The 13,135-nt window shown below is 42.3% G+C and overlaps 1 protein-coding gene across 5 annotated transcripts in view; it reads left to right on the top strand.

Annotated features, from left to right (window-relative positions):
* vps13c (vacuolar protein sorting 13 homolog C) overlaps positions 1 to 13,135 on the top strand; it is a 288,791-nt gene that overhangs the window by 68,952 nt on the left and 206,704 nt on the right. For all 5 annotated transcript variants that reach the window (XM_078429970.1, XM_078429968.1, XM_078429967.1 and 2 more), the window contains 7 exons: positions 1,369 to 1,431; positions 2,147 to 2,276; positions 3,604 to 3,698; positions 7,052 to 7,194; positions 8,802 to 8,994; positions 10,791 to 10,905; positions 11,036 to 11,172. In XM_078429970.1, coding sequence (XP_078286096.1) covers positions 1,369 to 1,431; positions 2,147 to 2,276; positions 3,604 to 3,698; positions 7,052 to 7,194; positions 8,802 to 8,994; positions 10,791 to 10,905; positions 11,036 to 11,172 — 876 coding nt within the window. The remainder of the gene's footprint in view (positions 1 to 1,368; positions 1,432 to 2,146; positions 2,277 to 3,603; positions 3,699 to 7,051; positions 7,195 to 8,801; positions 8,995 to 10,790; positions 10,906 to 11,035; positions 11,173 to 13,135) is intronic.

Here is a 13,135-nt window from a genome sequence, read left to right as displayed (position 1 = left end):
AGGAGGCCATTTGGCCCTTCGAGCCAGCACCGCCATTCATTGTGATCATGGCTGATCATCCACAATCAGTAACCCGTGCCTGCCTTCTCCCCATATCCCTTGATTCCACTCGCCCCCAGAGCTCTATCTAACTCCCACTCCTCGGACTATCTTTGATCGGACCTTACTGGCTTTACCTAGCACTTAATGTTATCCCTTATCACGTATCTATACACTGTGAATGGCTTAATTGTAATCATGTACTGTCTTTTCACTGACTGCGTAGCACGCAACAAAAGCTTTTCTCTGTACCTCCGTGCATGCGACAATAAACTAAACTGAAACTGAAACATTGATTGGTGATTTATTTGGGTTGGGACCTTTCTGCAGATAAATTCACAAAATGCTGGAGTAACTCAGCAGGTCAGGCAGCATCTCGGGAGAGAAGGAATGGGTGACGTTTCGGGTCGAGACCCTTCTTCTGTCTCGACCCGAAACGTCACCCATTCCTTCTCTCCCGAGATGCTGCCTGACCTGCTGAGTTACTCCAGCATTTTGTGAATAAATCGATTTGTACCAGCATCTGCAGTTATTTTCTTATACTTTCTGCGGATAAAAATTGGTCTCCTTTCCACATTCTCGAAACATGCCTGGCCAGCTGAGTTATTCCAGCACATTGTGTCTGTGTCCGTAAACCAGCATCTGCAGTTCCTTGTATCTTTATGTATTTTCTGCGGCTAGCATCGTGTACATTGCACAGAATTGTCACATATGTTATCGAGAGGATCAGCAGTGAACTATGGCTCACGTTCCATGTTCCATCTTGCTTTTGTAAAGTATCAAAGTATCAAGGTACCTATTTGTCAGTGTTTTGGCACCATATTTAAACACTCAATTAATAGATTAAACACATTTACAATATGTTTGGACTCTGTTTTATTCTCTCCAGGTCTTTTCAGTTGTCTCCCTATTTTCCAGTTTAAATACCTTGATGTTTACGTGACACATTGTCAGGAAATTTCAATAGCATGCTACCTTAAACAAGTTGGGAATAAAATGACTCTTCTATATGTTGATATTTATTGAGTACATTTTCATCGCATTATTAAAGTTCTCCTTTATTCCTGAATGATGTCCAAGTTCAACATTAAATATTCCATTACAGACAGAAATATTGCATGTTCTGGGTCTGTCTCATTTTGATGTCTGATCACTCTGTAAGGAAAGAAAAGGCAACTAAAAGTGAAGTTGCAAGTGGGCTGGGCATTTTTCTGCATAGCCGGCAGCTGTAAAGGGATGGGAGGGAAGGTGCAGGGGGAAGAGCAGTGGAAAAGTTGATGTTCTTTTCATTACTTTCTCAAATGTATTAATTTGTTGTATTCTTTTCAGATCCTGGAGAAGTCTCTGGACATTTTCAACATAACGTTAGCAAGACAACAGGCACATGTTGAGGTAATTCTGAACATGAATCCTAATGAAACTATTCTATGCATTAGTGTCCATCATAGTGCTATTCCATGGACTGTTTCATTATTGCACATGGTCCTTCAGGCTGGGTGTTCCACAGGTGGGTATCCCCTGTTCTTTTAAAAGACATCCGCTGCTGTGCCAGAAACCTGGTGCTTCCCCAGCATTGAATCAGCCCGCAGCTTGCGTGAAGGCTCTTTGGGTGGGTGGATGTGTGGAGCACTGTGGATGCTCAACTCTGTGACATTATGCCCACGGCTGCACCCTTGGTGGCTGCCTGTGATTGGGCTGTTGTTGGAGACTGCAAGTGCCGGCTCTGTGTGTCATAGACTGCCCAGAATCTAGTTTTTCATCAGTCTGTTTTACTGCTGCTGCCTTGCTCTCTGTTTGTTTGGCTGCACTACTTCTGCCCAACGTACACACATTATAGGCAACAGGAAGGGCTGGATTAGCCAGATTCCCAGCACACAAACATTGTCAGTAATGCATCTAATAATTCCATAAGTGATAGGAGTAGAATTAGGCCATTCGGCCCATTAAGTCTACTCCGCCATTCAATCATGGCTGATCTATCTCTCCCTCCTAACCCTATTCCTTTTCAGTACAAATTGTTTTGGCAGCCTTTTCCCTGGAAATGCATCCTGTGTGCTAAATAAGGTAGCAGTTCAACATTAACTCATTCATGCTATTTTGCTCTCAGGTGATCAGATCAGGACACAAGATGCTGGGCAAGAAAGGGAAGGAGAAGCAGAGTGGAGGCTGGTTCAGTAGCCTCTGGGGAAGAAAAGAATCCAAGAAGGATGAAGATGAAAATACATCTGTACCAGAAAGTTAGTGAAACACTTACCATGTTTTATTTGTCTTCACTGTGAACCTAGCTAATGTGATCGTTTGTGACCTTTCAGAGAAGGTAAAGCCTACGCAGTTTGATAACAAGATTCAACTTCCTCAGTGAAGTTGTGCTAGAAAGTCTGAAAACAAGTGTTTATGTATAAAATGTTCTATTTATTTAGCACCAATTAGTATTTTAATGAACTAGCAACTGTGGAGATGGAGCTAAATTTCAGGTTATTTTCCTAGAGTTGAAAGATTTTGATTTGGAGAGAGCACGCAGAATGCTTGTAATAGGATGGACCTAGAGAGATTGAATTATGTAGCTAAGAGGCAAGCTCCGGGCAAGGTTCCCATTGCAGCTGCTCTACAAGTAGCACACGTCTCTGCAGCGTAGTATACTGACCTGGTAACACACATCTCTGCAGCGTAATATACTGACCAGGTAACACACACCTCTCAGCAGTGTAGTATACTGACCAGGTAACACACACCTCTGCTGCATCGTATACTGGTCAGGTAACACACACCTCGGCAACGTAATATACTGACCAGGTAACACCTCTGCAACGTAATATACTGACCAGGTAACACGCACCTCTGTAACGTAATATACTGACCAGGTAACACACACCTCTGCAGCGTAGTATACTGACCAGGTAACACACACGTCTCTGCAGCGTAATCTACTGACCAGGTAACACATCTGTCTGCTGCATGGTATACTGACGAGATAATACGCCTCTCTGTATTACCTGCGTGGCATTCTGACCAGGTACCAGGCCTCTGCTGCATAGTACACTGACCCCCTGTAGCACTGATTATATTTGTGTTTTAGTTCCTGGCAACATGTCCTGTGCAAACCAGAAAAAATGTGCGAAAGAACATTTAGTGGCTCAACAGTGTTCTAGGGATAATTCTTCAGATTTAGCTTTGTTTTTTTCCCCATATCCTTTGCTTTCTTGTGGAAAGCCCTGGAAATTGCTCTAGTTCTTACCTATCCAACTTTCTCTCCTCAAAGTAAATCCTTTCACATCTATCTTCATGTCATGTGTCCTTGTGTCTTCCAATTAGTCCCTGACTTCTCCTGAGGGGCAACTTTGACATTGCTTTGAAGTTCCTTTATAACTGCAAGTTGCTGTATACTCAATGTTACCTGCTTTCAATACGCTGAGGATTCTGTACACTTGCAGGCTAAATAACGGGTTTCACTCCATTGCTTGAAAGCAGGTGTTTACGTTGTATGTTTTCTTGTTTGAACTTTGATAAATATTGTAAGATTGGCTTGGGATTTGCTAATATCTGTTGTTGATTGACCATAACAAGGTATTAATGACCTCTTGACGACTGAAGAAAAGACCAAGCTGTACACTGCCATCGGATACAGTGAGAGTTCCCACAACCTGATCTTACCCAAAGAGGTACGTCTTTTGACATAATTGTTGACTGGAAATTTTATGCAAGGTAGCTTTGAGTAAGAGAGAGCTCAGTTCCTGATTTCACACTTCCAGGAAAGAAGAAGGGGCTGCAGAGAGTCTGACCCTTGAGCCCTGTGAGTAGGATTGCCAACTTCCTCACTCCCAAATACAGGACAAGGTGACATCATGGCCCGGGAGGCCGCCATTGGTGGAGCGGGAGCACGTGGCCACTGGCTGGGTGAGGTCACATGGGGCGCGGGGCAGTTACGTCACCCTTTGTCCCTTATTTGGGAGTGAGGAAGTTGGCAACCCTACTAATACGGGACAAGGGTGGTTCCATATGGGATAAACTAATTTAGCCCAAAATACGGGATGTCCCGGCTAATACGGGACAGTTGGCAACCCTGGCTGTGAGTGTATTTCCCTCTTTGGGATATGAAATTGTGGTGTTTAACATTGAAACTATGTATAATTGATGAATGAAAGTACTTTGAATTCTGCAACTTCCAATCTACAAAATTCGTTCCATGTTTCAAATTTATTTGTCTTTTTTCCTGAGTCATGTGGGGAATACATTTTACCTCATTGAATTGCCTAGAATTATTATTTTTAATTGGTGTGTGCAGTTTCCTATAGTTTATTTAATTAATTAAATTATTAGGCACTATTGGAAAGTTAACAAACTTTAATTTGTTTGGACTTTGGTTAAAGAAAGGACATTTATAAAATCCATTCATATCTTGAATTCCCATAATGTTCACAGTAAGTTTCTTAAAGTTTAAAATTCATTGAGCTATCTGCAACACATTAGAGGGAATCTTCAAAGTTGACTTGTTTTATGTAGAAAGTGGAACTGATTCAAATGAATCCTGGCATCTCTAGTTCTCTGATCTAGTTAAGTATATTTAGCAGCTCTTTAGCAAATTCTACACGAGAAACAGTCATTCCATCTTCATGATAAATAAGAACAAAGAAAATTTAAAAACAGGAAAGAATTGGCCGTTACATTTTACTTGCCAATTCCCTGTAAAAACAATCTAAAACATGAACATAGAACATAGAACACAGTCCACCCTATCTATGCTTCTCGTAATTTTATATACTCCCCTCAGCCTCCGACGCTCCAGAGAAAACAATCCACGTTTGTCCAATCTCTCCTTACAGCTAATAACCTCGAATCCAGGCATCATTCTGGTAAACCCGGTCTGCACCCTCTCCAAAACCTCCATAGCATTCCTGCAATGGAGCAACCAGAACTGCACGCAATACTCCAAAGGCGTGCAGCGTAGGATTACTAGGTTAATTCCCGGAATGGCGGGACTGTCATATGTTGAAAGACTGGAGCGATTGGGCTTGTATACACTGGAATTTAGAAGGATGAGAAGAGATCTTATTGAAACGTATAAGATTATTAAGGGGTTGGACACGTTAGAGGCAGGAAACATGTTCCCAATGTTGGGGGAGTCCAGAACAAGGGGCCACAGTTTAAGAATAAGGGGTAGGCCATTTAGAACGGAGATGAGGAAAAACTTTTTAATTCAGAGAGTTGTGAAGCTGTGGAATTCTCTGCCTCAGAAGGCAATGGAGGCCAATTCTCTGAATGCATTCAAGAGAGAGCTAGATAGAGCTCTTAAGGATAGCGGAGTCAGAGGGTATGGGGAGAAGGCAGGAACGGGGTACTGATTGAGAATGATCAGCTATGATCGCATTGAATGGTGGTGCTGGCTCGATGGGCCGAATGGCCTCCTCCTGCACCTATTGTCTATTGAACCAAAGTCCCATAAACCTGCAACATAACTTTCTGACTCTTATAATCGATGCCCTGAACAATGAAGACAAGCATACTAGCCTCCCTCTTTACCACTCTATCTACTTGGAGATATGGGCCAGAGTTCTGCAGGTAGAGCTGGCAAATCATTTTTAACCCATTCTTGATTTCTTTCTGTAATCTTCTCAAATAGCATCACTGGGAAGAATTGCGATAGAAATAATTTTACATTATATTTAGGTTTTACTTATTGGGGAATTTGGACGCGTGTTGTATTTAACGATGCGATCGAGCTGAAACGGAACGGATTCTGAGATTGGTGGCTTTTCTCTTTCTAAAAGATAATCTTTGAATCATTGAAAAATGTATCATTCGTTGAATCATCGAATTGAATCATTGAAAAGAGATACAAGTTTAATTTTGAATATCTTTTCTAATTTCTGCATGCTGCAGCAGTCCCATTTTAAAGAGCCTTCAATGTGTTGCTGATAACCCGATGGTTTGCAAACTGTTAATTATCATCAAAAAATAAGAAATGTTAAATTACAAACAGAACAAACAATTGATGGTAACAGGTGTAAAATGCATTAGCACAAGACCAGTTTATGGTAGATGTGCTGGGACGGATGGGGAGTTTACTTTATTGCTGCACTTACATATAATTACATATATAACAACTACAGCATGGAAACAGGCCTGTCCGGCCCTACCAGTCCACGCCGACCATTCTCCCTGACCTAGTCTCATCTACCTGCACTCAGACCATAACCCTCCAATCCCCTCCTATCCATATACCTATCCAATTTACTCTTAAATAATAAAATCGAGCCAGCCTCCACCACTTCCACCGGAAGCCCATTCCATACAGCCACCACCCTCTGAGTAAAGAAGTTCCCCCTCATGTTACCCCTAAACCTTTGTCCCTCAATTCTGAAGCTATGTCCCCTTGTTGGAATCTTCCCCACTCTCAAAGGGAAAAGCCTACCCACGTCAACTCTGTCCGTCCCTCTCATAATTTTAAAAACCTCTATCAAGTCCCCCCTCAACCTTCTACGCTCCAAAGAATAAAGACCCAACCTGTTCAACCTCTCTCTGTAGCCTAAGTGCTGAAACCCAGGCAACATTCTAGTAAATCTCCTCTGTACCCTCTCCATTTTGTCGACATCCTTCCTATAAGGAGTTTGTACGTTCTCCCCGTGACCTGCGTGGGTTTACTCCGAGATCTTCGGTTTCCTCCCACACTCCAAAGACGTACAGGTATGTAGGTTAATTGGCTGGGTAAATGTAAAAATTGTCCCTAGTGGGTGTAGGATAGTGTTAATGTACGGGGATCACTGGGCGGCACGGACTTGGAGAGCCGAAAAGGCCTGTTTCCGACTGTATGTATATGATATGATATGATATGATATGATATGATTGGCACCATTTTGATCTGTAGTTGTGCAGAGCCTTTATCTAAAATTGGTCTATGTATCTTAGTCAGATAGCTTTCTGTCTTTTGTGTTATGGATCTTTATTGCCTGCTCTTAGTGGGAATGGTGATTTTGAATTTGAAGTGTGCTTACATCTTGTCATAACTCTCTTGCAGTACGTTGCACATGTAATGACTTTCAAGTTGGTCACTACCTCCATCACCATCCGAGAGGAACCAAATGTACCAGAAATAGTCAATGTGCAAATCATTGATCTAAGTACGAGTGTATTCCAACGTCCTGGAGCCCAGGGTCTCAAGTAAGAGCTTGCCTTTTTCCCCCCATTTTAGATGGAATAGACAGAAAGTTAAGCATGAATGTTCCTTCGTAAGTCATAGGAGCAGAATAAGGCCATTCGGCTCATCAAGTCTACTCCGCCATTCAATCATGGCTAATCTATCTTTCCCTCTCAACCCCATTCTCCTGCCTTCTCCCCTTGACCCTATCATTCAGACCAATCAAGAACCTATCAATCCCCACTGTAAAAATATCCATTGACGGCCTCCACAGCCTTCTGTGGCAATGAATTCCACAGATTCACCACCCTGGAATTCCTTCTCATCACCATTTTAAAGGCCCTTCCTTTTATTCTGAGGCTGTGGCCTCTGGTCTGAGACTCTCACCACCTCTCCACGTCCACTCTATCCAGGCCTGTGGGGTTATTGAAGCAGCAATAGCAAACTGCGTTTGGTTAATGTGGATCTTTGCTTTTTCTTTGAGGATTTGGATCCTTATTTCCTGCACTGGTGAAATGATGTCACGTCATACTTCAACTGAAGGTTATTTGGATTTCCAACAACTTTACTGAAATACCAGTGCAACAAATTGGGCACATGATTCAGCTGTAATTTTATTGAGAGTTCAGAGGAGGATATGAGGCTTCAGGGGGGTATGGACATAGCACGGGGGGAAGAGCAGAGTTCTTGTTAAATGGTAAGCCTTTGGGTGGTGTTATAAGGTCCCTAGATATACTTGTACACTGAAGGTCAATATGCAAGTATGGCTGGTGATTAGGAGGGCAAATGGTCCATTATAATGAGAGAGCTTGACTACAGCAGTAAGGAAGTCTGATTATAGATTGTATCAGGCTTTGTGAGACGGCATCTGAAATATTTTTGCCTCCTTGCCTGAGAAGGAATGCACTTGCCATAGAGGAGAAACGGCCACAGTGCACGAGACTGGCTCCAGGGATGGTGGGCTTGCCACATGGAGAGAGAGCGAGAATGTATTCTCTAGCATTTAGTACGAGTGAAGATCTTTATTGAATCTTAAAAAATCTTTAAAGAGCTTGACCGGCAAGATGCAGAGAGGCTGTTTCCCCTGACTGAAGAGACAAGGACCGAAGGCAAGCTTTGAGAATAGGGCGAGAAAAGGGTCTTTTGCTGTGGTCACCTGGCTAGTTGCCAGAAGAGTAAAGGATGTAATGCTGAGGCTTTATAAGGCACTGGTCAGACTGATGACCAGTCTAGGACCAGAGGCCACAGCCTCAATAAAAGGACACACCTTTAGAAAGGAGATGAGGAGGATTTTCTTTAGTTAAAGGGTGGTTAATCTGTGGAATTCATTGCCACAGATGTCTGTGGAGGCCAAGTCAATGGATATTTTTAAGGCGGAGATTGATAGATACTTGATTTGTATGGGTGTCAGGGGTTATGGGGAGAAGGCAGGAGAATGGGGCTGAGAGGGAAAGATAGATTAGCCATGATTGAATGGCATAGAATTGATGGGCCGAATGGCCAAATTCTGCCCCTAGAACTGATGAACTTATGAAGAGTAGCAACATTGGGAATTGTTAAGTTGCTGAGTGGACGGGTTGTTACAGGCTTGACAGATAAAAGCTTGTGCATTGCCTTTTTGTGTTTGCAGAGTGGAGGCCAGACTGCACCACTGGTACGTTACAGGCCTGAAACAACAGGGTACAGTACCATCTCTCTTGGCTTCCCTTGGTGGCACAGAGTCCTCTTTGCTCAATGTCTGCTTTGAGATTAACCCAGAAGGAAGCAATGCAGATCAGCTGTTAAATGTTCAGTCTCAACCTGTGGAGCTTATTTATGATGCCGTAAGTGTTGATTCTATTGCACGTTTTGGGTATTTTCTTCTGGTGAAGTGTCTTTCTTACATTGAATGTAAAATGCTTCAGGAAATTAGAAATGCCTGAAGTGCTGTCTTTGTTGGAAAATGATTGAGAGCAGATGTGAGCTCATCAGCCAAATAACTTCCTTCTGTGCTGCTGCAGTTCAGTAATAAATAAAAAAACAAGTGTCCTTGATAATTAATTCTGTTCCTAAATATACTAATGTCACCCCAGAGTCTCCCATTCCCTGAGTCTGAGGTAACAACATAGATTGCAACTTGATTGCAACTCATATGGCATCACGGCGGCACAGCAGCGGTAGAGTTGCTGCCTTACAGCGCTTGCAGCGCCAGAGACCCGAGTTCCATCCTGACTCTGGGTGCTGTCTGTACGGAGTTTGTACGTTCTCCCCGTGACCTGCGTGGGTTTTCTTCGAGATCTTCCGTTTCCTCCCACACTCCAAAGACGTAGAGGTTTGTAGGTTAACTGGCTTGGTAAAAGTGTAAAATTGTCCCTAGTGTGTGTAGGATAGTGTTAATGTGCGGGGTTCGCTGGCCGCGGACTCAGTGGGTCGAAGGGCCTGTTTTCGTGCTGTATCTCTAAAACTAAAAACTAAAACAAATCTGCTAGAATCTTTTATCCATGCCTTTGCTATTCTATTGTATTTATGGTTGTGTTGCTAACCACTGCCCTATTTAACGTTAAGTTTCTCCAGCAATTTAAATTCCATTATGTATTCCATTCTATGAATTTGTTATTCTGCTCTTTCTGGTCAACGTGTTATTTTGATGAGATGTATGAAAAGGCAGAGATGTGACGAACTACGGTTTCAACCAACAAGTAAATGAGAATAAAATGAGCTTTGCAAGTTAAATAAATGACATTGCAATAACTTGTGCAAAGAAACCTGGCAATAAAAAAGACGTTATGTCCAATGGGAAAAATAACTTAAAAAATAAAAACGTTTGACAAGACATGAACAGAACAGTGTACATGTGATTACACTGTTGATTTTTTTTTCTAAATCATACCCAGTAAAGATATTTACTTTAATGATTTCATTTTGAAAGATACAACATTACAGATGTACGTAGAGCAGCAACTGCAGTGATCCCAGTTATTAGAGATGAGTTGGAAACAATATTAGATTGGCTTCAAACTATTGTTGCTTCAGCAAGGATCAGGAGAGAACTTCACAAAGTTAAAGTATTAAATGCCAAAGGCAAGGTGAACCCTGACAGGCCTGACCTATTCGTTAGGTTAGCGAATATGTGCATCTTTAGAAAGGTGAAAATAAATCAAGTATGATTGAAAGGAAAAATATTTTACCCAGTAGATAACAAAGCACAATAGAATTGAAGAGTAAGTATGCTCAGAGTTCAGCTGGTGGCTTCGATTGATCAAATGACATTTTCTCATCCTTTAGTTTTTAACTCATAGATTTATATATTTAGATGCCCGTTAATGCTAATCGCGTTAACCTGCACATATTCCTTTAAACATTTCCGATCCACTTGCCTGCCCGAATATCTTTTAAACGGTGTAATTGTACCCATCCCTATAAACCTCCTCTGGCAGCTTGTTCCACATACATTCCACCCGCTGTGTGAAAAATTCACCCCTCCGATCCCAATTATAAGTTCCTCCCCCACCTTAAACATATTATTTTATTTTGCCCAATGTGAATCCCGTAAATTTAGATTAATACATTAAAATGAATAAATGAATACATTAATATGTGAGATTAATACTACTGAAATTAATCACATCACTTTTTGCAGCGAACAATAAACAGTTTGGTGGAGTTCTTTCAGACGAACAGAGGACTCGATCTTGAACAGCTCACTTCAGCTACTTTGCTAAAATTGGAAGAATTCAAGGAAAAGACTGCAACAGGTAAATGTCCTAAATGTATTCGCATATAAACAAAAATTAAACCACACCGTAATGTGATTGAATTTTTAAGTACAAAATGCGCCCATTCTCTGTTTTAATAATTACTGTTTGCTGAAAATTATTTTCCTAGGCCTGTCGTACATTATTGAAACTCGCAAAACCTTCGATATCCAAATCAATTTTAAACCGTCCTATCTTGTGGTTCCCCAGACGGGTTTCTACAATCCAACGTCCAACTTATTGATTTTGGACTTTGGAAGTTTACAGGTAAGTTCTTTGTAGACCATAAGACACAGGAGTCGAATTAGGTCATATGGCTGCTCGAGTCTGTTCCAAGAACTGGGGTGGCACGGTGGCGCAGCGGAAGAGCTGCTGCCTTACAGCGCCAGAGACCCGGGTTCCATCATGACTACAAGTGCTCGTCTGTGCCGAGTTTGTGCGTTCTGCCCGTGACCTGTGTTGGTTTCCTTCAAGATCTTCGGATTTCTTCCACACTCCAAAAGATGTACAGGTTTTTTAATTGGCTTGGTGTAAGTGTAGAATTAACCGTAGTGTGTGTAGGATAGTGTTAATGTGCAGGGATCGCTGGTCGGCGTGGACTCCGTCGGCCAAAGGGCCTGTTTCCGTGCTGTATCTCTAAACTAAACTAAACCAGCACATTGAATTGTTTATCGTCAATACTATAGACCGTCGATCACAATAAGAGTTTGGATTGGTCGAGGTAGTTTCATTGAAACAAGGGATATTGATGTGAGAGTTTCTGGAAGTAAATAAAATTAGATGCCTTGAAAAGTGAATGGGAATGAGCGATGATTGGCCATATAGATTTAAAGTAGTAGCATTAGCTAGAGTGGAAATGCTGTTGAGAAGAGGAGTAGAGCAGAAACTATCATTACATTTAATGTGAGATTCCCCACAAGGCTATAGACAGCGCTACTAAGTGACAGAACTAAAGACTGAGTACTTTAGCTAACAAGGAAACAATCTGAAAAGCTCGTCTTGTGCGGTAAATTTCCCTGACATTGTTTGATTGTGTTTAACTTGGTACGTACAATGTGCCTTTCTGCCTGGTATTCTCGGTTTCCAAGTGTTTGGTTCCAAAAACACACGCCAGGGGGAATCAGGAGGGAAATCCTTCACTGGGTAGAATCATCCCTAATACAGAGGCAGATGGTCATGGAGGTTAGGTCAATCATCTCAGTCCCAGGACATCCCTTTGGAGTTATTCCAGGTATTGTCCACGACCCAACCATTTACGTCTGTTTCATCAATAACCTTCCTTCAATTGTTAGGTCAGAAGTAGGGATATTCAATGCATGATGTTCAACACCATTTCAAACTCATCGGGTAATGCAGCAGCCCACTTCAAACTGTAGCTGATAGATGGTGAGTAACTGGCATGCACATGTGAATGGTGGAGTAGCTCAGCGGGACAGGCAGCATCTCTGGATAGAAGGAATGGTCACACAAGTGCCTGGCAATGACAGTATTTCACAAAAGAAAATCCAGCTATCACCCCTGACATTCAATGGCATTCCCATCAATGAATCCCCCACGATCACTATCCTGAGCATTATCGTTGACCAGACACTAATCTGGAGTTGCCATATGCACAGTCTGGCTGCAAGAGCAGATCAGAGGATAGGAAATCTGCAGTAGGTGACTCGCTCAAGTTAGGAATGTTATGGAATGTGATGGAATACTCTTCACACAACCTTTAGACTTTACAGATACAGCATGGAAACAGGCCCATTGGCTCACCGAGTCTGTGCCGACCATCGATCGCCCCATACACTAGCACTACCCTATACACAGAACAATTTACAATTTTAACTAAAGCCAAATAACCTACAAACCTGGAATGTGGGAGGAAACCGGAGCACCCAGAGAAAACACATGCGGTCTCAAGAAGAACGCACAAACTCTGTACATATAGTACCCGTAGTCATGATTGAACCCGGGTCTCTGGCGCTGTAAGGCAGCAACTCTACCGCTGAATGAATGAGTGCAGTTTCAATAACATTCAAGAAGCTTGATATACAGCAGCCCATTTGATGGACATTCACTCACTCCACCATCACACAGTAGTAACAGTTTGAATCAGATGGAAGATGCCCTGCTGCAACTCACCAAGATCCCCTAGATTGCACCTTCCAAACTTACCACCGTAACCAGGTGAAAGGACATGGACAGCAAAAGCTCGGGAACACCGCCATCACCTGGAAGCTTC

The sequence above is a fragment of the Rhinoraja longicauda genome, chromosome 38 (genome assembly GCF_053455715.1).
Source record: "Rhinoraja longicauda isolate Sanriku21f chromosome 38, sRhiLon1.1, whole genome shotgun sequence".
Lineage (NCBI taxonomy): Eukaryota > Metazoa > Chordata > Chondrichthyes > Rajiformes > Arhynchobatidae > Rhinoraja > Rhinoraja longicauda.
The sequence above is the reverse complement of the archived record's forward strand: the minus strand, read 5'-3'. Positions and strand labels throughout refer to the sequence as shown.